Raw genomic sequence first — 25309 nt, 5'->3', positions numbered from 1 at the left:
TGCTGCAACTTTGATAAAAAATGTCTGAATGTCAATTTTTAAAGCTTTCTGCGGAGATAATATAAGATCACTCTTGATGTTGTGTTTCGGTTTATTTTTCAGTTTTGATAGGAAACTAGAACTACATCTTTATAGAGAAAACTTGCAAATATAAAATCCGACTAAAGGCTAGTTTCACTAAACATTCTCACAATAAGCAGGGAATAAATAATAAATAATAAAAATAACTAATAAAATTAACTAAAGCTTTATTAAATACTCTTATTGAAGCAAACTGGAATCGGTTGATATAATAAATCTATAGCTTTGTCTCCCCCAAATTTTTATTGAATTATATATATATAAATTTAAAAATTACGATGCTTTCCTAAAGCTTAATGCTCTTCCTGCACCCCAAATCAGCTTTAAATATATCCCACACTAATTCAATTGATTTGTCCAAATACGTTTGTGGCTCAGTGCAGCGACTAGTTGGTGCCGTCGTGATAGTGTCAGTTGCTCCATCAACAGCGCAATGTGCCGACACAATATAAATTATATGTATACACACTATATAACTGCATGTATGTATAGTATGTGTGTGTGTGTGTACTTCGTATAGGTATAACATATATTAGCAGCTCAGTTCTAGGCTGAGTCTGAGGCTGAGGTTGAGGCAGAGCTAGTCGATTATGCGGTGGCATCGCTGCGCATGCGCCGCTCTGTTTGCCCACGGCGTCAGCGCAAATCGAGTCACGCACCTTGATGTCGTGTCGAACGGTGTACGGACTGTCGGACTGAGGGACTGAGGGATTGAGGGGAGGGGCGACTGTAAACATTTCATTAAAATGCAACCAACACTGCACTTAGTTTGCCATGATATGGGTGTGTTTCGACTCCAAACTGTGGTCAATGAGCGGTTTTATGTTTTACTTCACTGTACTTAGCCACGTAAGAAGCCCAACAACTTACAACATTTTCTAAATATAGTACGCGGCATTTAACAAAATTGTTAAAAGGGGTGTATGTTTTGGAAAAACAAGTACAGGAGTCTTTTATACTATCAATATTTTTTAGCAGTTACTTCTTTTAAAATATATATTTACTTCTACAACTTATTTTTGTCAATTGCTTTAGCTCAATAGAACCTTCCCTATTTTTTTTTATTTCGTTTTAAATACTTATGTAATATTTGGAAAACTATGCTCTAAACAAATTAGACAAATAATTTGGAAAAGAACGAAAGCAGCGTAGTTATACTAGTTCATCCTTTTAGGCCTTAAAAAAAGTTCTTTGAAATAACAGCAAATATTTTGTCGGATCCACAGCTTCCACTCTTTTGTGATTTCTTTAGCAATGCCGTACTGCTTTTCCCAATTTTTAAACAAATTTTTTCAACTATCTCAAAAAAAAAAATTGAAGAAGATCATACATTTGAAACCTTTCTTATGCTATGCCTTTTGGCTAATTTGAAACTGGACATAGTTTGTTAATACATTTAAAGAATTGAATGCTGTTTAGGATATGCAGTCATCAAATTTAAAGCTTTTATTGTAGAATTTTCAGAACAGTTGTATGACTGGCAGATCAGGAGTCTTCAATTAGAGATAAAGCACGAATGTGGTTGACAACTTGGCAATGCTTGGGATTTAGGCAAAGAATGTTCACCATAATGCCAGTTATATACTTAATGCCAATATTCCAGCCCTATACCCAGTTGCTGCTTAGCAATGAATTCTTTAGATTTACCAAAATATATGTATTTATTATTATTATCCCGAAGATGAAAATAATGCATGGAGTGAAAATGCAGGCGATTTTTTGTGTCCGGAACAGAAAAATGGAACCTTAAATATTCCAATGCATAAAGTTAAGTGCTAAGACTTTATTTCAAAATAAGTACATACTCTCTAGCTAATGTACTATATATGTGATTATATATGTACACTGAAAAGTGGCGGTCTAAATTCGAGCCAAAGTTCATCTCTAATCGTACTTAAAGAAGTAAATTTGCTTGAGATATCGAGTCTATCTTCTCTACCAGGGTGTTAACAATACGTATTTAAGGCGATTGATTTGTTTGCGTGCTGTGCGCTGCACTGGACTATGCCAAGGCTTACAATAAAGCTGTCAATAATTTATCCCCAAACCCAAATATCAAATCCTAGTCCCGAAATGGGTGGCCCCAAGTCACATTTTATGCATTGGCAACACATTTCGACCCAATACACTGCAATTGAGTTGTCAAGTGTGCCCAAAGCTACATAAACCGAATGTTTGTTGTGCATTGAAATCAATAACCCCAATCCGTGCTGTTGCAGCTGCTGAAATGCCGCTGGAGTGGCATATATCTGACACCCATTCGAGAGCTGAAATCAATGGGTCATATGCAATACCCTGGGGACCAATACAAAAAAAACTACACACATAGACAGGGGCGATTATGAACGTCGATGAAGTGGTAGCTTTATTTTTGTTGAACTCTTCATACTTCCGTCAAACAACTACACAAGGCTCGTCCTCGATGTTCCGGGAGGGTGTCTAGCGCGTGAAATCGCCACATTTGAAACACTTGCAGTCAGTTGGCTCCCGCAAACGGATGTCCATGCTCGACATTTCCGGGGAGGTGAGGCGCGTGCCATCCGGATCATAGCAATGAGTTAGAGTAATTACCTTTTCCTTGAGGAAGCTTTCGCGGCAGCAATAGCACTCCTGAAAAAATGTAATTCAAATTTTGTTTCTTTCAAAATTCAAATCTTGCCAAATACTGATTGAGTGATTGATTGTGTGGCGGGGAGCCTCAATATATAATATTTAAGAACAAATATTTCTAATAAGTTGGCAAGCATTATCTAGAGGTTTCATTTTTAAATGTTGGTTTGCTGCGGAATCGGCCTCAGATTTAGCCATAACGCGACAGTTTTACATTTTTATAGCCTGTACCCAAAGGGTGAAAGGCTATACTAGTTTTGTGCGCATGTATGTAACACACAGAAGGAGGCGTGGCAGACCCCACAAAGTATATATATTCTTGATCAGGATGAGAAGCCGAGTCGATATAGCCTTGTCCGTCCGTCCGTCCGTCTGTCCGTCTGTCTGTCCGTCTGTCCGTCTGTCCGTCTGTCCGTCTGTCCGTATGAACGCAAGGATCTCAGAAAGTATAAGAGCTAGAATAACCAAACTTGGTTTCCATATTCTCCTAAGACCGAGAAAGTACGAGTTTGAGTTTTTTTTCGATGCACCCCCCCACTCCCCCGCAATTCGTGTTTTTTCTTATAACTTCCGTAATTCTCGGAATTTGGAAATCAATTTTGGTAGGTACATCCAGTTAGTACTAATGTGTCCGTGTGCCAAATTTCATCATGATAGGTCAATTCTGAAGAAAGTTATAGCCATAAGTAAAATCGCTGCTCATGCGCTGCCTCTGTCGGCAGCGCTGCCCGCAGCTGTTGTTGTTGTTGCTGCTTTGGTTCAACTTTGTGCTGCATACATACACGCATATAAACACGCATAGGTACGTGATGTAAATGTATGCTGTTAAAACTAAACATAAACATATATTCTAATTTAATTAAATTAATTAATTCATTAATTTTTTTTAATAATTTAATTTTTTTTTTTTAATTTTTCTTTTTTGTGGAGAGTACAGGCTATTTTACTGTCGGGCTTGCTCGACTGTAGCGTTCTCTCTTGTTTATATATGAGAACACTCTTACAGAATTTTCAAAACTGCAATTAATTTTATAAATGTAATTTTTTTAAGCGCATCGAGTCTTATACTCGGGAACAATTTCACATTATCTAGAATTTCAATTCGAAAAATGACAAAAAAAGATCTTAAATTTTAACATAAACCCATTTCCAACAAGAGAGAACGCTACAGTCGAGCAAGCCCGACAGTGTAATACCCTGTACCCAGGTAAACTTGCGTCACTGAGTTATATGCGCCCATAGCAGCAGCAAAAAGAGGAAGAAGAAGAGTGAACTTGTTGCTGCAGTTTGTGGGGGTTGTACTGGCGAAAATTTGTTTTGCTAATAACTTTTCTTAGAATTGACCGAATTGAATAAAATTTTGAACAACAATAGACAATTATATACAAATTATGTGTGCAAAGTTTGGTTTAGGTAGCATTTGAAATGTGGACGCTATTGACGAAATTCTGTAGCGGGGGAAGGGGGGGAAAATTCCAAAAAATAAAATAAACTCGTCCTTACTCGGACCTAGGAGAATCTGGATGCCAACTTTGGTTATTCCAGCTTTTATAGTTTCTGAGATCCTTGCGTTCATCCAGACGGACGGACAGACGGACAGACGGACAGACGGACGGACAGACGGACAGACGGACGGACATGTCTAGATCGATTTCTCTCGTCATGCTGATCAAGAATATATATACTTTATGGGGTCGGAGATGCTTCCTTCTGTATGTTACATACTTTGCACAAACCTAATATACCCTTTTTACCCTACGGGTACAGGGTATAAAAATATCGAGCTACAGTCGCGATAATAACATGAGCAAAGTTTTTTCGAAAATTAAATTCAAATTAAAATTAAATTAAAATTAAATTGTTGGGGTAGTTGAAGTCGAAAAGAAACCAATGTTGTGCACAATTTGTCTCAAAAATTTGTAAAGAATATACTAACAGCTAGTAAATAAAAACACAAATAAATTTCTATAAATGTTAAACAATTCTGTAATACAGGTATTGGTTTTTAACGTTTCTGATCAAAATCATTTTTGTGAAATTTTCTTCAGGCAACCAAACCCTTTGATTTTATAATAACTTGATGTTAATTTTCATTATTAGTACCTAATTTTATATAAATAATTTAAGAAAACAATGTACCAGATATTGTTAGAAAAAACTTTGAATTGTTGACGAAAGATAACAAAAAATTTTACACAATTCACAATTGTCCTCCTGAACATACGAATAATAATAGCTTTGGGATTAGGGCGCTTCATTGGTTTCTGGGTAATATAAAAGTATTTATGAAGAAATGTTTTGTTTATAGAAGCTCTCTATTTTTTCAAAGGCGCTGTTTTACAAAAGCTAGACCAATTCTATTAAGTCCAAGTACGAGCTTAGTTAAATGTCTTGAATATGTTAAAAGCACCCTTTCTGTTACCAAATAGCTTCGATCAGTGTTATTTGTTTTGTTGTAGAGATAATTGTGTTTATACTGACTTTCAGAAACCCCGTCGGCGTAATCACAGATGGTTGCACCTGACTGTTGCACAGTCCTTCGCACTTATTCACAATCACATCTGCATTGCAGGTGCGCTGCATGCGTCCCAGCTCGTCGAATTCCTCCTTGATGAGATGAATTTCAGATTTGAGAGTCTCGCAATTCTCATCTCCAGTTCCCTGGCTGTAGCGCAATGCGTGGAGACTATGCGGCAGCAGCACCGCAACGAGCAGCAATTCCCGAACCTGCATAATCGACGAGTTCCCTTTGCAACTGTTTGCCTCTGGGTTATCCCAGTCGTGCTTTTATACTCCCAGATATCCCATGTGCTCAGTACACCACGGTTCACAGGTCAATGATTCGATTAGATTTTATATGACTGGCTGATTGAATGTTTGTGTACGCGGCACAGCGTGTGGGTGTTAAGCAGAAAGTCGGTTAGCAGTCCGTTATATTGTGGTAGGACCCACATAACAACATACCAGTACACACATGTACTACTAGGTCTTAATTGGTGCTTAAATCGAATGGCTATGGTGTAGTCGTGCGGAAAAGGGACTTGCAGGAGCTGTGTAAGCTTTATGATTGCCCATAAATTGGGGCAAGTGCTTCAAGAAATCGAATGGGAATCAATATATAATATTGCAGCAAATAAAAATTAAAATAACAAAATAATAATATTTCATGAAAGCAATACAAAAAGGTGTAGCCATTAGAAAATAATTGTGGCAATTAATTGCACTTTAGTGGATCCTTTCTTTTCACTTTTCCTTTCACTTCCACTAATTTCTAAGTCCATCACAAATTTATTAAAGACATGAATGAATCACAATTATGACAAAATTATAATTAGAATTTGACGAATTAGTCTAACGTCGAAGTAGCTATCTTATCTGCATTATAAGAACAAAATAACACAAACATTTGGACAATTCTGCAGAAAAATGTTGGATTTATATTAACAATTAAATAAGAAATGTTTGTATAATAATAAAGGAACCTAAAACAAAATCATGTGCTTAAATATTTAACAGTTGGCTTGAACTAATAATCTGAAATAATAATACAATCTCCACAACCCGTTGATTTTCGGCATAGTCAAGAAATAAACAAATTTTATACTACATTTTTATTTGAATGCCAATTTTAGCAAATATTTTTTAAAGCTGATTGCTTCCATATAATGTGTCACTTTTTTTTTTAAATTTTTGGAACCATTTAATATTTCCTTTCATCCAACGTTAAAGCGGAAGTGTTGAAAAGACCGCTTTTCGTGCTTTTCTATAATAATTAATAAAATAATTATTTGACTAATTAATTATTATTATATAATGTTAGCTTACAGTAAAAAAGGGTAAGATAACGTTCTTCAGCTCCTAATAGTTGACCATTATTTTATGTTATTTATATTTATTATTTAGATTGGATTATCTTGGGAATTGTATAATTAATTGATTAATTAATTAATTGAGTGTAATACATTTTTAAATTAAGAACTGGCTTTATTAATGGGTTCGGATGCATTAGGAATTTTAAAGAGTAGTTTTTCTTGCGCTGCTTAATTTTATTTCTCATGGCTGGTATTTGCAAATCTTGTTGGTTGTCATCTTTCCGAAAATAAATACTACTATGGGGCTCTAGGTATTGTTCATAGAACTATCGACTGACCCCCTTTGGATAATGTCTATGTTATCGCATTTTGTAGTTAATGCTTTTTAAAATGTTAAATATGGTGTATCTGCAGTTGAAGTTGGGCGTAAATGCTAAAGTTTAAATATTACTGGTAGCTTTGTCTATAATGTGGCTAATGAGGCAGCCTTTTTGTTGCCCCTAATATCAGTCTGGCTGGAAATGCAGATTGATTGAATTTATTGCTTCTTCTAGCCCCAGTTTTGAAGGCTACAAATTTCTGTTATGGACATTAGGGGTAAGAAAGAGAGTTCATTTTACTGCCATTGAATCGCTATTACTTAACCATGGAAAACTGTTGAATATTACAAGTAGTGTAGAATGTCAGTTATTGGTTGTTCTGAGTGAGTTAATTATAGAATTGTTTTAAGTTACTAAAATAAGGCATAGCCATCTAATTAAAGCAGCGTTGAAACATCGTTGATTAAAAGCGCTGCACTAAAAATGCTCTTCAAATACGCGTATATATGAATATGAATACAAAAGTATGCCAGTGGCGCAAAATGCAATAAATATGTGAACAATATATAGTAGACGAGTATACAAAATTGTGCGAGAATCGCAAGAAAAACAAAAGCGAATGATGAAAATAGGCAGCAGAAGCAGCAGCAGCAGCCTTTATCGTCGACATCGCATCGACATCGGCAGTGCCGGGGGGGCAGGCAGGAACTGAAATCGTTTTTGCACTGGGGGTAAAAATAAAATCAGCATTTTTAGTAGTTAATTTAATTTATTGCAACATTTTTATGGTTGACTTTATTGCATAATAAAACATAATTTACTGCGCCATTGAGACTTGCGTCGATGATTCTAAAGCGCAGGCAAAAACACACACACACACACATATATATATGCATATACATGCGAGTATAAATCGGCGCATGGTCGTTTAGTTTGTTTGGGCCACAAGATTGGGCCAAACAGAGGCAGAAATCGGCAACAGTGCCGCTGTTGCCGCGTCGAGTCTTGCGAATATAATTCTGTTTACGTTTCTGGTTGCCGGCAATTGGGAGCGCACACTCACACAAAACTGGGGGCGTTCCTGTAGCCGTATTATGTGCCTCCTGGGCGCAGATGCAGGGGCGTTTAGAGTGTTCGCCGCCGCATGTTCAGGTTAAGCGTATTATTGGCCTCTGATTAAAGCTGAAATATGTCGGCTTGATGGCCGAGCATAACGAATGTGTGGATATTGTGTGCATGTGTGTGTGTGTGTGAGTGTGTTTGTGCAGTTCAACTTTCATAGTTCAGCTAATGCTGGCTGGCTACTGGAATTGCCGCCGACCCCAGCATGAATCACTATATCACTATATCAATAAAAAAGCGAAAATTTATAAATCATTTGCTCGCTTTATGAACATTTTAGAGGCAGCTTGCATAAACACGTATTTGCATTGCTGGAAATATTAATACGTTCCTTCAATTGGTTCCATTTCATAACTTTTTATGATAACGATGTGTGCTTATATTCGTTGCATAGCAATATAATAAATAGATTGCTCTTTTTTTTTTAGAAAAGTTAAATACTTTTGACTGCTAGCGAAAAAAATTGCGATTAATGTTTGTTTTATTATACAAGTTTTTCGTAAATTGTGAAAACTGACGAAAATATCCGATTTATATTTAAGCTTAAGTGTTATTCAATGTTTATTATAGATTTATATCAACTCCCTATATATATAAGTGAGCGAGTGATTTTATGAGTCTCTCTAGCCCCAAAAAGTGTGGACCCAAAGCTACAGAAGCACGACATATACCATTTATTCATCACTTATATTATAGCTATTATAATAAACCATATTACTTTGCTTTTCCCCCACGTTTCTAAACATTTTTCACCAATCAATCCTGGAATAATTATAAAAGATATGTGTGTTTTAATTGTGTAGGAGTTGATAGCGAAAAAAATCAACTATGTGAATGAGACTGTCTCGCTTTAGAAAAACACGCTTTAAGCGCAAAAAATGTAATATGGCTGGCTGTAGAGCTTCTAGAAAACCAACAAAAATAAGTAATAAGTAAATAAACATAATATTAATTATAATTATATCTATCTACAAAAATAAGTAATAAATAAATAAACATAATAATCATAATGATATCAATCTATATGGCTGGCTCTAGACCTACAAAAATAAGTAATAAATAAATAAACATAATATTAAACATAATTATAATTATAGATATTTCAGTCATAACTAATTCAGCGAACAATCCATATTTCCAAGTGTAAAACGCTTATCACAATCGTACTTTTATAATGTGAAGGAAAATAATGTGAATAACTATTTGCAACAGCTTTAGTTATCGATATACTAAATAAATTAAATTCAATTAAAAAATATGTATTTAGGTTAGCTTTTTTAGTTTTGTTGTTATTATTTAGTTTTAGCTTTTTTGATGAACTTTTTTATATTTTCCAGGGTTCAACTTGCTGTGGGAATGTCCATAAAATTAAACTTCTAAATTGTTGGAAACCAAAGTATGTATAACCAATCTATTATTATTACTATATATTAGTATTTTTATAGTCTTTGTTGTTAGTATTTTCGCATACAATACTCTCTTTTTTACCCAAAAACATGAAAGGGATCTAATTTTCAAACCGTTTTATATCAAAATTGTGTAAAAAAAGACCGTGTAAAAACAGAATTAGGTGCACTAGTTTAGTGCAAATGTAGGAGTGGCAGACCCCCCAAAATTACAATTATTCTTGATCAGTAAGAGAAGGCGAGTCGTTCTAACCATGCTCGTCCATCTGTATGAACGCAAGGATCTCAATATTTAGTCCAAGTGTAAGTAAGGAAAAGTTGTACTGGGTGCAGGGTATTTACAAGTTGGGCACTTCATTCTTATTTAGCCATCTGTTTGTAAACAATTGCGATTCGGCTGAGCTTACATAATTGAGAGCAGGCACACATTCGCATTCGCAATCACATACGCATACATAAGTCAACAGCTCGTTGCTGCAGGCGCTGGCCAAATTGGCAAACACAGTCGGCGAACAACTTCAAAGACTAACGCAGTCCCGAAAATAATTTGCCATACAACTTTTTCCAGCTTTCAGTTGCAAGGCAGACGAACAAACTGTTACGATAAAAAAGAAGCGGAAAAAAAAACAAAAGCGCAATGTATTAAATAAATAAATAAATATGACACATAAATACACAAACGAGCAGAGAGAAACAATGGGGAACGTACCTTTTCGCAACAACAAAATATAAAATAAAATCCAGACCAAACCGCAATAACAAAGCCGAAAAAAATAGCACGGTTGTGGCACAAAGGCCACCCGACCGACAGACCGAGAGACAGACCGAGCGACCAAACAACAACAGGACCGACAGTTAATTCCGCGAAAGAGGAAATTACAATTCATGCCCTGTGGCTGGGCGTCCATGATTATCAGATCGAATTAGTGTCTGACTGGCTGACTGGCTTTCTGGACTGCATGCCAGCCTTCCTTTTGTACATGCGTGCGTGCCTATGTGTGTTCCTGTGAGTATGTCTGCTGGACATCCTGAGGGCATATGTGCACATTTTTCCTTGTTTTGTTGCTATTGTTGTTGTTGTCTCTTCTAACTGCACGGGCATGCGGCAGCAGCATTTGAATGAACTCGGCTCTCTCTCTCATTTGTTTCCTGTTGCCGTTTTTTGTTGTTATTGTTCTGATTCTCCAAATGCTCTCCAGCGAGCCACATACACAGAGTCCATTCATCCGTCCGTCCGCCCGTCCGTCCGTCCGTCCGTCGTCTGCTGTCATGGCCAGTTGCCCTTATTTTTCTCTGGGTGTTCATTTGTTGCCTGCCAGCAACTTCTGACAGTCGAGAGACAGCAGCGGCAGCTTTTGTTTTATGCTCTTATATGCACCTCGTACTCCAGCTTTTAATCCTTGATTTGGCTCGCGGCCTTTTGCTCCAGCAATAAGTGGATAAATTGCAACTATTGATTGGATCGCCAATACATATAGTACGAGTAAGTTGTGCTCACAATTATTGTGCAAATAGTGACATTACTAACTACTCGTATGACCCGCACTATTTATTTTAACTTTGCAAATCTTTATTTATTCATTAAAATCTATCGCCCTCTAAATACATATGCTAGCTCTTTTTTAATTGTCTAGGCAGCCAGAAAAATCATTTATGTAATACGTTTTAAATCTTTATTTATTCATTAAAATCTATTTAATCGACCTCTTAACTTCAATGATAGCTCCTTTTCAATTGTCTAGGTAGTCAGAAAAATCCTTTATGGAATGCGCTTTAAATCTTTATTATTCAGCAAAATCTATTTAATTGCCATCTTAATACATATTCTATTCCGAAAATAATTTTTGGAATACGTTTTAAATCTTTATTTATTCATTAAAATATATTTAATCGACATCTTAACTTCAATGCTAGCTCTTTTTCAATTGTCTAAACAGTCAGAAAAATCCGTTACCTTCTTCGATTTGGCTTGAATCTTCTCAATCGTATCAATACACTGCCCCTGGAGTTAATTTCAATTCATACATTTTAATATATTAAATGGATAGAAGACAAATGGCACTTAGAAAGGCGGTTTCTGTTTATTATAACTATTCATTATTCAAAGTGGTATTTTCCACTTTACCAATAAGTGGGCGGCCAAATATATAAAGATTTGGAAAGTTATAACAAACTTTTTTTTTGGGTTTAAGTTACCACAATGCCCTTAAGAGCATTTATTATTATTATTTTATTATTTATTTATTCATTAAGATATCTATGTAATCGCCTTCAAAGTAATAATTTCTCGATTGAAATGCACCTACATACCCTAAATACCCTGCAGTACCTTCTTCGATTCGGCTTGAATCTCCTTAATCGTGTCAAAACAGTGTCCCTGGGAAGTCTTTTTATTAAACTATTAAATGGCTAGAAAAAGCTACGTTGGCTGTGGAACGACCTGTAAAAGGTGAAATGGCTACGAAGGACGAGTGTGTGGCAGAGTTTTTGGAACCAAATAATATTTGACTCTTAAAAGACTAAAAAGTTTGGTTAAAATGTTGTCTACTGAACTATTTGAAATGTGAAAAGCATCAGCAGTGTCTTCTCTTGTGGTCAATCGAAGATTAATGATCAATTGTTTCTTCATCTGCTAATGTTTTTGAAAGTCTTGGAATAATTCATAAACTAATGTTTTTTACATAGTCGGTTTATCGTTGTTTAACGTTTTGGCAGAAGAAAGTCAATAGGTCAGGTTATGCTGAGATGTTGGTCTTGGCTGACCCAAATAATCTCTTATTTTATTATGGGTGGACCCCCAAACTACTCTGCAGTCCCAATAAATTTCGCTATGCATGGGATCTTGATGGTTGGAATCTCCGTAAGATCTACTAGAAACGGTTTCCCTAGAACAATGAGTCTGCGTCTGCCTAGGGCAAGGTTCTACGCTTTCCTCTAGAAATTTCATTTTTAGCAAACATAATTTAACCCAATATTCTTTGCTAAATAATTTTGGATATTGTGATATCAAACAAATCACTTTTAGAAGCTCACAAAAGACAAGCCCAAATTTTTCCATAACCTTGTTTATAAATGACACTTTTGAAAAGACTAATCATCGACAGGAAATTTACAAATTCCCAGAAGCTTTCGACGTGACTGAGCTTTGACGAAACAACCAAAACAACAACAACAAAAATAAAACAAAATCAGCAGCAAATGTGAAACAGTGAGCAGAAAAGCCCATTAATTATATTAAATAGTTTTACGGCTTTCAAGTTTTTGGACGTCAACTGACTCATTATGGCAAAGACATGTGTTAATTTATTTAACTTTCCCGAAATGCTATTGTGACGTCCATTAATCATTTTGGTTGGCATTTTTCTATACTCGCATACTCGCATATACCCCTAACTGCTCTCTTGTGTTATTTGTTAGTTAATTGTTTGCGCTGTAAAATGTTTATGCGTTTTTGCTTGGAACCTTTGACTAATGTGTGCCGCGTGCAGGTTTTTGTTTTGTTTCGGTGATTTATTATACAAATGTGCTCTTTTCGAAAGGGCATTGTCTGTCGAAAAAATATCAATCATGCTGAAATTAATTTTGATTGTACTCGTATGACAGTAAGTAGAAATTAGTTTGCTTTCAGTGCTTAAATTGCATAAGTGATTTAGGGGGTTTTTTCGGGTGTATAATGATTGAGTTAATTGACCAATAATTCTAAAAATACTAATTAACGATGATGTCAAGGGGGTCAGCAAATAAGCGACAAAATTGAAGAAGCGCTGCTTGTTATTTTTGGATGAAAAAAAAAATCGCAGAAATAATTATGTTAATTGCGTGAAAAACTTATGGCTTACTAAGACGAATATATCTCAGACTTATTATTCGCTAAAACTCATCTAATACCCAAGCTTTGGTACAATATTTTTTTGGAAACTGCGATACTGGTTCTCGGTGTAAAATAAATCTAGTATACAATTATAAAGCCAGATATGTAAACTTTTTAAATAGGTTAAGTAAGATGATCAAACCAATTTTCATTTTACTGAAGAAAACTTTTTATTTTGCGTCTAGTGCATTAATTTATACGAATTTACTTGTTGCACTGGGAAACAATAAAAAATAAATACATACAATAAATAAATAAAAACATTTAATATTTAGACAGAAGCCTAATTTGGAGTATTTGAAAAGCCCTATTTTTGGAAAAAGTGCATAAAGCTAAAAAGTAGTCTCATTTTGAAAATTTAAAAAGAAATTATGAAAAATTGCGAATTTATTTCATACAAGTACATACTATATGGTCCGCTAGCCATGTATTTAAAAGATTTGACTAGCTATTCATTATTCATTTCGGAATACTAGTCCTAAGAGCAATACAGTTGAACAATTTAACAGAATCTAAGAGTGTAAACGAATCGTGACTCTAAATAATGCCTTTATGCTCGTACATATTTTGTGGCCAAACAAAAATGTAAATTTGATAAGTAAGTAGGCTGATGTATAGTGTTCCTGGCCTGTTCACGCCTTCACGTACCAACAGCTTGTTTATCGGAATACTGCATACTCGAATGCTGGTCCACATCCTTCCCACTTGTTTGGATATTAACGAGCAATAGTAAAGCGAAAGTTATCGACCAAGTGAGTGAATTGGTGGACGTTGCCGCCTAAAGCCAACATAATTATAGTGCGTAAAGAGGGGCATGCACGGCGGCAACATTCAACATTCACTTCAGGTACTCTCGCAGCCCCATAATAAACATTAAGACGAGCCTATTATTAAGTTGATTACTTTTTCGGATAAGCAAAACAAAATGCACTATGGTTATGTGTGGGTAACACCCCGAAACGCCAAACCGTTTTGCACGATTCGCGACGCCAAATGGCGAGGCCGTCGGCAAAAACATATATACAGTACGAGTATATGATGTATTGGAGGATAAGACGATGCTGGCGATCATGACGTTGACGCTGATGCTGCTGCTGACGCTGACGCTGACGATGGGTTGATGGGTAGCGCTACACTCTTGACAGCAACGAATTATTCACAGTTTGAGTGATTTTCATGGTCAAATACATTCTGTGAATTCTGTGCGACTGCCGGTACTTGCAATAAATTAAGCATTTATTTATTTATGCGTTGGCATTTCTTGACCAACAAGTTTTCAATTTGCTGATCATTAATCATGAAAAACCACTCACTCATTCATTCATGCATTCATTTGCTCGCTCATTTGCAATGACCCAATGACTGTGCTGGACTGACGCGCATGTGCGATGGCATTTACTTAATAGAGTGACCAGGTTTTCAAATTAAAACTAATAGTTTATGCTTGCAGTTCTTCCTCTTTAGCCAGCTAATCTGTAATTAACTTAATTGCTGAAATACTAAACTACTGACTACAGAATTGTGTGGATTTTATTATACAATCTTTCGATTCGAAATAAATTTGAAAATATAAGCACTGTTCATGTTTTCAGCACATTTTTTGATGAATAGTTTTGCTTCATAGATAGCTTGATGCCACTCTTTAACAAAACGTAAATGAAAATACTTGTTTTTTAAAAAAATAGCTTTAAAATAGGGCTGGCAGCAATTTAACCCGCAGATTATTATCGAACTATAGGAAGCAGCAGTCCAGGACAGGCAAAAATATATCCGTACAAGGGTTAGATTTTAACTCGGGATCAAGAAGACGTATTTGAACATTCTATTAATAAACTTTAATCTAATTAATACGAAGAAGAAATATTATACTCTATTGAATAATATTTATATTATTTACGGAGTTTCTTAAGCAGATTTAAACTCATTCACCAAAAAGTAAAATAAATGGGATTTAAAAATCTACACGCAGGAGAATTCTTAAATCGGAAGAAGCCAAACCAAAGACTAATGAAGTTTATGTTGCTATTCCAAAAGAAAAGCTGCAAGTGTTTTATGTTCTTGTTAAAATTAAATTAAATGTCTTTAAATACCATTTAATATTTTGTTTTATTTTTTACCATCATCAACATCTAAACTTGGGAACTCTGCTCTTCGGGATTGTTACGTTCGCATAATAGACGGAGCTATTTTCTAATCGCCTTCGGTTCAAACAATTTTCAATACACATGTACCCCTAATTCTGTTTTTACACGGTTTTGATTAAACACTGTTTGAAAATTAAAAATTTTATACTTATATGGTTACACGACTTTATTCCATTTAGCACGATTCATTTTGCATATGATCAATGTCTTTTTTTACGCGGTTATTTTTTACACGACTTTTTTAGGTACCAATCCAACGTGTAAAAACAGAATTAGATGAATATAGTTAACATTAAGAATGGTTACCCCAAATTGTAAACACAAACAAACAAACTCACTCACACACACCAATACTCGCACACATCCAGCGAAATATGCATAAATTAATATTACAACTAATTTAATTAGCCATAAATCAGCGACTTTATTAAACAGTAGCCCCCATAATGCCAACGTTTCAGCCAAATATGCTGCCACAAATTTGCAAATGCAAACAACAACTACAACAACAACACCAACTACAACAACAACACCAACACCAACAACGATGTTGCTGCAACACTTGCAGCTATGGGTCAGACCTGAGCTTATTTATCTGCATAGCCCGCCCACAGCATACCCGCTCCTTCCCCTCCATTTTATACTAATATGGCGTGGCGCACATTAAAAATCAGTTAAATTCGAAATGTTCATAAACAATTTCAAGCATGTGGGGAGGCCGACGAGCTCTCTCGTTTACCTTTTGGCGTAGTTGCAGACCAGGCCGGGCCGGCCCGGGCCAGACCAGACCCCAACCAGACCACTCGCTGTGGCTGTTGACTGCTGCCTGACGATAAACGGCGCATGGAGGCTGCCTCTCTCCCCCCAAACCCCCTATATCTACCATTTGGCACAAGCATTTCAAACATTTATGGTTATTATAAAGTATTTAACATTATTATGATGGCTAGTGCATCTGTTGCCATTCCATATTTCCATGGATCCATGAATAGTTACATACCTTGCACATGTGTACATATGTAGTAAGTAATGTAGTTGTTGTTGTTGTTGTCAAAATGAAAAATGAAATGCCCTGAGTTGGAGCATTATAATTATTTATGGAATTCTCTTGAGAAATTGATAGGTTGTTCAACACAAATAAAACTTAAAAGTGCGATTATCAAACAAAATGGGGACATTCACGAAATGCTGTTGAATGTGAACATTAATTTCGCTTTTTTAAGAACAAAATACTTCAACCGTATTTAATAAAATTACTAGCCTCAAAAAAAATTATTGTTTTAAAAAATTTCTTTAAAATAATTAAAAAATTGACAGCATAACATTGAAACGTTTATTTACAGTTAAAGATCTTGGAGTTCTTTTTGATTCCGTTTTTAATTTCAGTCTTTACCTCACTATTATCCAACGTGTTAGATTTATTAATAATAATAATTTGTACTTTAAGTAAAAGGCAATAGAAATTGCATTATTTTAGTACAACAGAAGATGTGTTTTAATATGTGGATAAGCCCAGAACTATTGATGAGGGTCCAGAATAATTTTCATATATAATTTATTCAATAAAGGGGGGAGAACGAGAACTATCCAACGTGTTGGATTTATTAATGGTAATAATTTGTACTTTAAGTAAAAGGCAATAGAAATTGCATTATTTTAGTACAACAGAAGATATCCCAGAACTATTGATAATTCCATAATAAAAGAGTTGCGGCTCCTTGAACTTACAAATAATTTAAATATATAATTAGTATAATAACAAACCTAATATAGTATATGATTGTACCGCAGCTTATAATAGTACAATTTTATTAAAAAATTATAGTAACTTTAAGTAGAAACAGCGATTAAAATGATAATACATATATATAATACTATATATGGGTTACGACAGATCTGGCAGCACTTGTTGGTGTCTAACACTTTGCCATTTTAAATCAAAAATAAATCTTTTAAAATTTTACCAATTGAAAAATGTTATAAGCTATGTTATGAGCTACAAGGTGCTTTCCAAAATAACAGCACTCTTTCAATAAAACCCTTTTCGGTGACGCCATATATAAACGTATAAGACATCTTTGATCAACATCCAGTCAAAATTCTATTATGATAGGATAAATAGAGCACGATACCACAAACACTATCCCATAACAAAACCAGCATTCAACATTTAAAACACATTATTAGGGAGTCAAGCAAAGAGAGCAAATCTTTTTGTACATTTCCTGGAAATAAAACGTGATGTTGTTGATATTCTTAAACAAATCGACAAAGTTCTAAATGAGGCAAAACCAAAAGAGGAGTCGTTTGAAGTAAAGCGAAGACATAATAATAAAATAATGAATAAATAAAACCCATTTTGCCAAAAATATCGCGTTTTTAAAAAGTGCTGTTCACCTTGGCACGCACCACTTACAAGCACAAAGTTTTGCTAATGCTTAGCAGAATTAACTTTTGCAATCGTAGCTAATTAATCAACACAAATTTTTATAATTAGTTGTCAGGGATGGCACTTAATAAGAGATTATAGCCAGCGACACCCCAAATCTGGGCCTCTCCCTTCGCGCCCATGAAGCGAATTTATCAGCATTTATCACATACTATCGTTTTTAAATGGCAACAAGGCAGGAAGAGAAGAGCAAGGACATATAAAAATGCCGTGCTATAAATAAAAATAATAACTACTGCCATTTTTCGCACTATATTTTGTATAATGTATAAAATGCGTGCCGCAAACACTTACAAACACACACATACATAAACGTATAAAAATAATAAATTACTTGAATAGCGAAGCGGCTGAAGCATGTGGCATGTGGCATGCGGCATGCGGAGGATGAGAAGCAGTCAGAGCCTGCGCGATAAGGCATAGGGCAGGGGCAGGGGGAGGGGGAGGGGGATGGGGAGGGCAATTGGGAGGATAGAGCGGCGTTTATTATGCGCACAATAAACGCGGCGGGCGCAGTGGCGACATAAATTAAATTTATGATGCTTATAAATATTCCACAGTCATTTGTAATATAGCAGCAACACAGCAACAGCAGTAGAAGCAGCAACAACAACAGAAGTAACAGCAACAGGATAACGCAAGGATGCAGGCTGTCTGCCGAACAAATTGTAGGCTAACACGGGGGTAGCACGACACATCTACTCGTATAAATAAAAAGCAGACTACGTTGATTTATATTCTCGGGTAAGGGTATGAATTTTACAGCACTAAGCTAAAAAAGAAAGATACATACTATATATAAATAGATATTGCCGACTTGGCCATTTTTATACGAGTACGAACAAATTTTTCTTATTTCTTCCACACCTGAAAACTGAAAAATGCTGTGTACCTATTTATTATAGATGTTGAACTGATAACCTGATTATTTATTAAGAAGAACGTGCCCGGAAACACCCATAAAACGTAAAAATGGCACAATCTGATAATTTATGTCGGCCTGTCGTTTGCCCGCCTATCTTGTTCTAACTGCTGTAAATTATCCTTGCGAGGATATGCGGCTGTCTCAGGCTGTCCCCCTTCGATTCGATTCGGTTCGATACGTCGACTCTTTTTAATGGGATTAAATCTGTGTAAGTGCATAAATCAGGATTCAATCAGCATATGTGTGTCGAGAGATTAAAAGGCAGTATCGATCGATTTCTTCAAATAAACAAGAATTGCATGGCTGGGCATTCGTTGATTTGTTGATTTGGATTAATGTACTATATATTGGTTGAGAGCCAAACTTTATTGCCTTAAAGCTTATTCAGTTTTTATATAAGTGTTATATAAATAGATATTACACATGTATATAGTGAAGCTGCTGTTTATTAGATATACTTGCTTAAAGAGTTTATAATTATGTAAGCGCAATAGATCAGATCAGAGTGGACTAGAGAGTTTGTATAATTTTCTTTTTCACACCCCGTGTTTCTTTATAGCAGTTGTATGCTGACGAAAAGTCTTTTAGCGCTGAATTTATTTCATCTTTAATTCAAACTGATGTTACAATAAATACAAATATTTGATGATCACACTTTAGTCCAATTTCTCGATATTTACCCAAGATGTTTTCCATTCAAAGGGCTGACAAGCAAATATTTAGCGACAGGGCAATCGAACTGCTTTTAAATAAACAAATTAGCCAGAGACTGAAATAGAAAACAAATAGAGGGTTGAAGTCGTGCCAGCTCGACTGTTAAATACCCTTTAACTGAAATACATTTTGTTGTTTTAAATATTTCTTTGGCAACTACTTAATTAGTGCACCGATTTTATGTAATTTCAAAAATACAGCATTTGCTAAAGATATAATTATAAAGCAACAAGTTTTGGCAGTAATAAAAATCATATACCCATCGTTTCTATAATAGCTGTTATATATCATAGAGAAATAAGATATTGGTTATATTATCATATATTTTTAGGGACCTCCCATTACAAAGGCATTATTCACAACACTTGCATACCAAAACGGTTAGGATATCTTGATATTTTGCGGCTTGATTGCTGCATCGATCGGTCCTATGACAGCTATATAAAATATTGACTCTTTACATGGTTTGATATAAACTTGCTCTGCAAAAGTATAGAACAAATCTACTTTACAAGTTTGATGTGCCTAGATGTTATGGTTCAAAAGTTGTCGGGGTTCATACAGACACACAGATTTGCTGATTATGTGCACATATAGTAGCACATATAGCATGGAGTCCATAGCACTTCAATCTAAATTTTGCTTCAGTTGGAGCTTTGACTTACTAGTATACCCTTTCTTCATGCGCGTGCATGACATAATAAGAAATGGCAGAAGCCGTTTTTTTTTAAACCAGAAACTTAACAATTCACACTAGTATTGTAATGTATTTTCACACAAAATGCTTACCTATTTTTGATAATGGAATAAATGAAACCTTCTCGAGTTTTTTTGTATTTTGTGTCATTAATAATTATTATCATTTTAGCAATCCATCTATCTTTACATAAAGTATTAATATAACACAAAAAGTTATAATTTAGGTCGCTTAAAAGCAGTATAAAATAGTTGCTTATATATAAGTAAAAGAATCTACTCGCATTACACATTTCCTTTACATTTCATAACATTTATTTATTTCAAAGTTACTGAAAACATTGCCTTAATTTTAACATAGTATTATCATAATTTTAATGTTTCCCCTGAAATAAGCTGCTATTTGAGTTTAAATCGTCTGCTCATCTGTATACAATTATGAATATATTTTGACATGGTAGACCCCTGTGGGCCTTCCGCTTATATAAAACCTCCAATACTTATACAACAACAAAATACAATGGGAAATAATACATTTGAAATGTATTTCATTTACTCTTAACAAAAAGCCTCCATTTGTTGAGCCATTTGAATAAAAAATCAAGCCGCAAAAGTTGACAAATGAGTCACGCTTAATTTTCTGGCAAGCGTTTATAAAAAACTAAAACTCACGACACATTTGGGACTATTTGGATATTTGGACAGCGACGCAACCTCAGCAGCGATATCAGGCGGCAGCACCTAACATAAAGTCGAACCATTAAAAACGCCACTCTGATAAAAATTCAAAGCCATATATATGAAGACAGACAAGCTTGAGTGTAGCGAGCGCCATAAACTTAACATTTTACGACGTTGTGTGGTCTCGTTTGACATATTGTGGGCTTTACGATTCCAAAATTAATGACACCACCAAAGCCGAACGGCAACGACGGGCGTTCGAATTGGGGGCGCCGCAACTCTGTGGCTATATGGCTGGTGCCATACCGGTTTTTGTTTCTTTTCTGTATTTTAAACGACCGTCTCATCAGTTAATAAGACACATACCCATTTTTATGGCATTAAATGACGACAAGTGAAACATAAAATATATATTTACTTACTTTATTTGTATACGTTGGCGAAGCATTTGCAATGCAAATGATGAACGCGTTTGGTTAGTTTATTTAATTTGTTATGTACCCTATACAGAGAGGGAGAGAGAGGGGGTTATTAGTTGGGCTGCATTCGAAACTATAGTATAGGCGTAGGAGTCACGAAAACGAATTTGTGTGCCTTCTACTTTAAATAAAATATTTCAGATAGTATGGATAAAGTATAGTAATATATTCGTAGTATAGTATTTATTTATGTTTAAATGCGAAGTGTATTTATCGTATTTGTTTGTTCCTTACAAGCTTTTCCAAATCGGATTGGCATTTTCAGTATTATATTCCTAATAGTTCTAGTAATTGGGAAAAAAGGGTAAACAATGCAGCCTGTTCCGGCTCCATTTTCAAAAAAGAGTTAGAGCTGGAGGCAGTTGTAGTATTATTTATTCCTGGGAAAACTAAGTGTAGAGCTCCAAAGATTAAAGAAACCGATCAATTGCCAATTCCAACAAATATAACAGTTATAGCTATAAAGACAATTATAATAAGCTGTAACAATTAAATTATAAATTAATTCGATTGGATTTCTGAATGGACTAATTCTGCTCGAGTTATAATACTTAAAGATAAATACCTACCTATTGCCACTCAAGCTCAAGTTATATAGTATTGTGCTTGTTGGAAAGTCTGAAAGCCAGACAGCACCGATATCGATAAGATTAAGAAGCTCTTCTTTTGAATATTAATGCTTAAACAGGCAATGCTTCTTTTAAAGAATGATATTGAAATGCAAATACAGAACTGATTGCAAAGTCTTACTCGTTTGATTAAATATGATATTTAAAAATAAACGGACGAACGTCAAGAATGACATTGAAATGAAAATCTGGAACTGATCAAAAACTCATACTCATAAGAGAAATATATTTTTGAAAAATAAAGAAATTAAAGTGTTCCGCATGGACAATTGATAAAGCTGATCAGCTTATTTACAATTAATACATCTAAAAATAGACTCACATGCTAAGCTGATTCAACCACACTAAGTACAATAACATCCGATTGGGCTATTATTTAATTGTGTAGAGTGTAGAGGTTTTGAGAGTCGAGTGCGGCAAACAATCCCATTCTTTATTGGTTTTTTATTAAGTCTGGCTACTCATTGACGGCGTTAAAGTGTTGCTGCTTTTGGCTGTTCGTCTTTTTCTTTATTTATTAATTTTTTGTTATTTTTTTTTATTTGTTCTCTCATTCTTTCCCGATCCATATAAATCGCAATCAGTTGAATTTACGATTCTGACAATGTGACGTTCTTTTGGGGGCTCAAATTAATTAATTTAAATTTAATTTGAATGCAAAAATATAGACATACATACACACATACTCGTGCAAACAAGTGGCGTGCAAAGTCAGCGCAAATATTTATTGCTGCCTTGCATTAGTTAACTTTCATTTTGGCTAATTAAATGTCGTGCCGAAATCGGCATAAACATTTGATATATGTGCATGTAAAAATGCATTAATGTGCATAAATTAAATGTTTATAGAACTTGGCACACAAATCAACAGCGCATGCAGTCAGTCAGCAAATAAATCTTCGAAATTTATATTTTTAGATAAATTAGCATTTCCTGTACGCTACTCGTACAACGCAAATCTAAGCTCATAAGCATAAATCTTGAAAGCTTTCACGATTATTCTTTTAATGACTTTATTTGCACTAATGCCCGTACCGTTTTCTAGCAAGGAAATCGCATAAAATCAATAAAACAATTGAAATTATTTGGCATATTCTAAACAACAAGCATAAGCAAATATCGTAAACAGACAATACAATACAAAATTTATGTTAATCAATAATACGAAAAAAGGGAAATAAATAAAGTAGCGAATCTCAAATCAATTCTCTACACGCACAAAAAAATAAAATGAAAGAAAACAGTCATACTCTTTGATCGTAGCGAGCTCGGCCCAATACAAAAGCTAAATGTGAAGGCACCTTCATAAATCTAAAGCGATACATCGTACGTTTTATAGCACAGGTAACCAAAATAAAAAACATTTCTTGACTCAACAAATGTAAAAATACAATGGATGGATTGTTTTGAAAAGCTTCTATGCAGATACATGTTATTTTAGAGTTGGAAATGGCAGATAATGAGGAGAGAACTATTTTAAATTTCGTTTGTTTTGTTTGCTTAGAATTGATATCAGTTTCCAAATCGGAGTCGTTAAAGACTCAAATCCGTTGTTATTTGCTTCAAAGCCATTAACTCTGTATGAGAAAGCGTTAGATTTAAGCTTCTGTTTGTTTTTCAATTAAAAATATAGAATATTAATTGTTTTACAACGGGCTTTAGTGCTAATTAGAATATTGTTCAGCTAGAAAATTCTCTTTATTTCTGATACAAATTTTTAAAGTTCTGTAGAAAGTTGTTTCCATTTCTTTTTATCCCATTCTGAATGTTGCTACTTTTTGAACATTTTAATATAAGAGCATAGTTAATACTTATTATAATAGTTATTATATAGTTAATACTTGTTATATATACTGCTGCTGATTAATATTGGCTGGCGCCATGTAGCTGTTTGTCCTAAGTCTGAAATTTGTGTACAACATTTATTTTGTAAAGCCTAAACTTCTTAATGGTTTTAGAGCTATTTAATTTTGTTTTGTATAGAACAAGCTAGCTGTTATGTATTGAAAAAATGGGATATTATTCTAATTTGTAAATGTTTTTGTCAACTTATCTTTAGTAAATCAGATCATTCATTAAGCTTTGCATGATCATAATTATTCAGTTGGGTGTTGAGGTTGAAGGTAAATATTTCAACTGAAGGATAAATCATCAACTAATTCATAATAATCTTTTTAGATTCCAAACTCTACAATTGCCAACTACAAAATGGAAGTTATATGGAAAAGAAAAGTATCTCAATGGATATTTCAACTCTTAACCAGCCACTTGAAAACTATTGGTTGGCTGTGAAACAATATTAAAAATAAAAAATCAAACGGTAAGTTATGTTTCATTTCTTTTAGAAAAGTTTGCTTTTTTATTTTGGTTTCAATTGATTTGGTATAACAATATAATTTGGTGCATATGCGATAACAACCCAGCAGCTTTAATATCAATGATGTCCGTACTCATGTCCATGTCCATGTCCATGACCACCATGTCCACCGTGGCTATGACCATGACCATGTTCCTGCTTGAGCGAGAAACCATGTGTTGATGAGCCATGACCATGGCCATGACCGCCATGTTCATGTCCATAGTCATGTCCAAAATCGTGTCCATGGGATGAGGACGAGTATTCCTCAAAGTCCACATGACCGCCCTCGTAGCCGCTGTGTCCATGATGTACGGGCACATGATGGTGGGTCTTCTCGCGATGCACTTGTGCCTCAAAGCCCTTGTGCTTATCGGCTGTGTAATGAACGGTGCGCTTGTGCCCATCGGCATCGATCAACTCATAATGTCCAGTAACCTTATGGCCGTGACGACTTTCGCTATGCCCCTTAATATCCCCAGTCTTGGGATCCTTGACGCCGTAATTGAAATCGTATTCGGCATGCGAATCGTGGTGATCATGACCTTCATGTCCGTGTCCGTGTCCATGCCCGTGTCCATGGTCTTCATGGCCGTCATCATGTGAGACCAAGTTGACAGAAGCATGACTGGTAGCGCCACCATGAGATCCATGATCCTCATGTCCGTGATGATGGAAAGGCGAGGCTTGGATGGCAACGCAGGCCAGCAGGAGCAATGCGAAAATCTGTTCAAAATGTATGCCGGACCGTTACTGACTGTTCGGTGCACTAGAAATGCGTCACCTTACCTTCAGGACCATGGTACTTGAGCTTGTTTATGAGTCGACTTTAGCCTGAGTTGTTGATTGAACTGTGAACTCGAGTGAACTGTGCTTTTCGAACCGAAATTGTCTGCCTTTTATAGTTGGCTCGCTTTATGCTAGAGTCTAAGCCATATGTTTTCACAATTGTTAGGCATGGCCTTTGGCTTACTTTCGAAAAGTGTTTCCACTTAGTTACGCCCATTTTTATTT

At 35.1% G+C, this 25309-nt stretch overlaps 2 protein-coding genes across 2 annotated transcripts; both read right to left on the bottom strand.

Annotated features, from left to right (window-relative positions):
* Positions 1-2520: 2520 nt before the first annotated feature.
* Positions 2521-5424, bottom strand: LOC115626446 (partner of bursicon). Its single transcript, XM_030521821.1, has 2 exons — positions 5173-5424; positions 2521-2691 (listed from the first exon to the last, which is right to left on the bottom strand). Exons 1-2 carry the CDS (start codon positions 5422-5424, stop codon positions 2521-2523), a joined length of 423 nt encoding a protein of 140 aa, XP_030377681.1.
* Positions 5425-24439: 19015 nt separating this feature from the next.
* LOC115626584 (histidine-rich glycoprotein) lies at positions 24440-25096 on the bottom strand (the record flags this gene model as incomplete). The annotated part of the gene is made up of 2 exons (XM_030521966.1): positions 25085-25096; positions 24440-25021 (listed from the first exon to the last, which is right to left on the bottom strand). Coding segments are annotated over exons 1-2 (594 nt in total), but the record flags the coding sequence as incomplete, so codon positions are not given.
* Between the last annotated feature and the right edge of the window lie 213 nt (positions 25097-25309).

Source organism: Scaptodrosophila lebanonensis, unplaced genomic scaffold (genome assembly GCF_003285725.1).
Source record: "Scaptodrosophila lebanonensis strain 11010-0011.00,11010-0021.00 unplaced genomic scaffold, SlebRS2 tig00000085-arrow-pilon, whole genome shotgun sequence".
Classification (NCBI taxonomy): Eukaryota; Metazoa; Arthropoda; class Insecta; order Diptera; family Drosophilidae; genus Scaptodrosophila; species Scaptodrosophila lebanonensis.
Note: the sequence above shows the minus strand (reverse complement) of the source record. Positions and strands in the feature narration are given on the sequence as shown.

Bases quoted from the DNA above. Each gene is read 5' to 3' on its own strand.
- LOC115626446 (XM_030521821.1), bottom strand. From the start codon at position 5,424: ATGCAGGTTCGGGAATTGCTGCTCGTTGCGGTGCTGCTGCCGCATAGT. The intron at 2,692-5,172 runs GTCAGTATAAAC...ACATTTTTTCAG, and splicing joins CGCCGACGGGGTTTCTGAAA to GAGTGCTATTGCTGCCGCGA.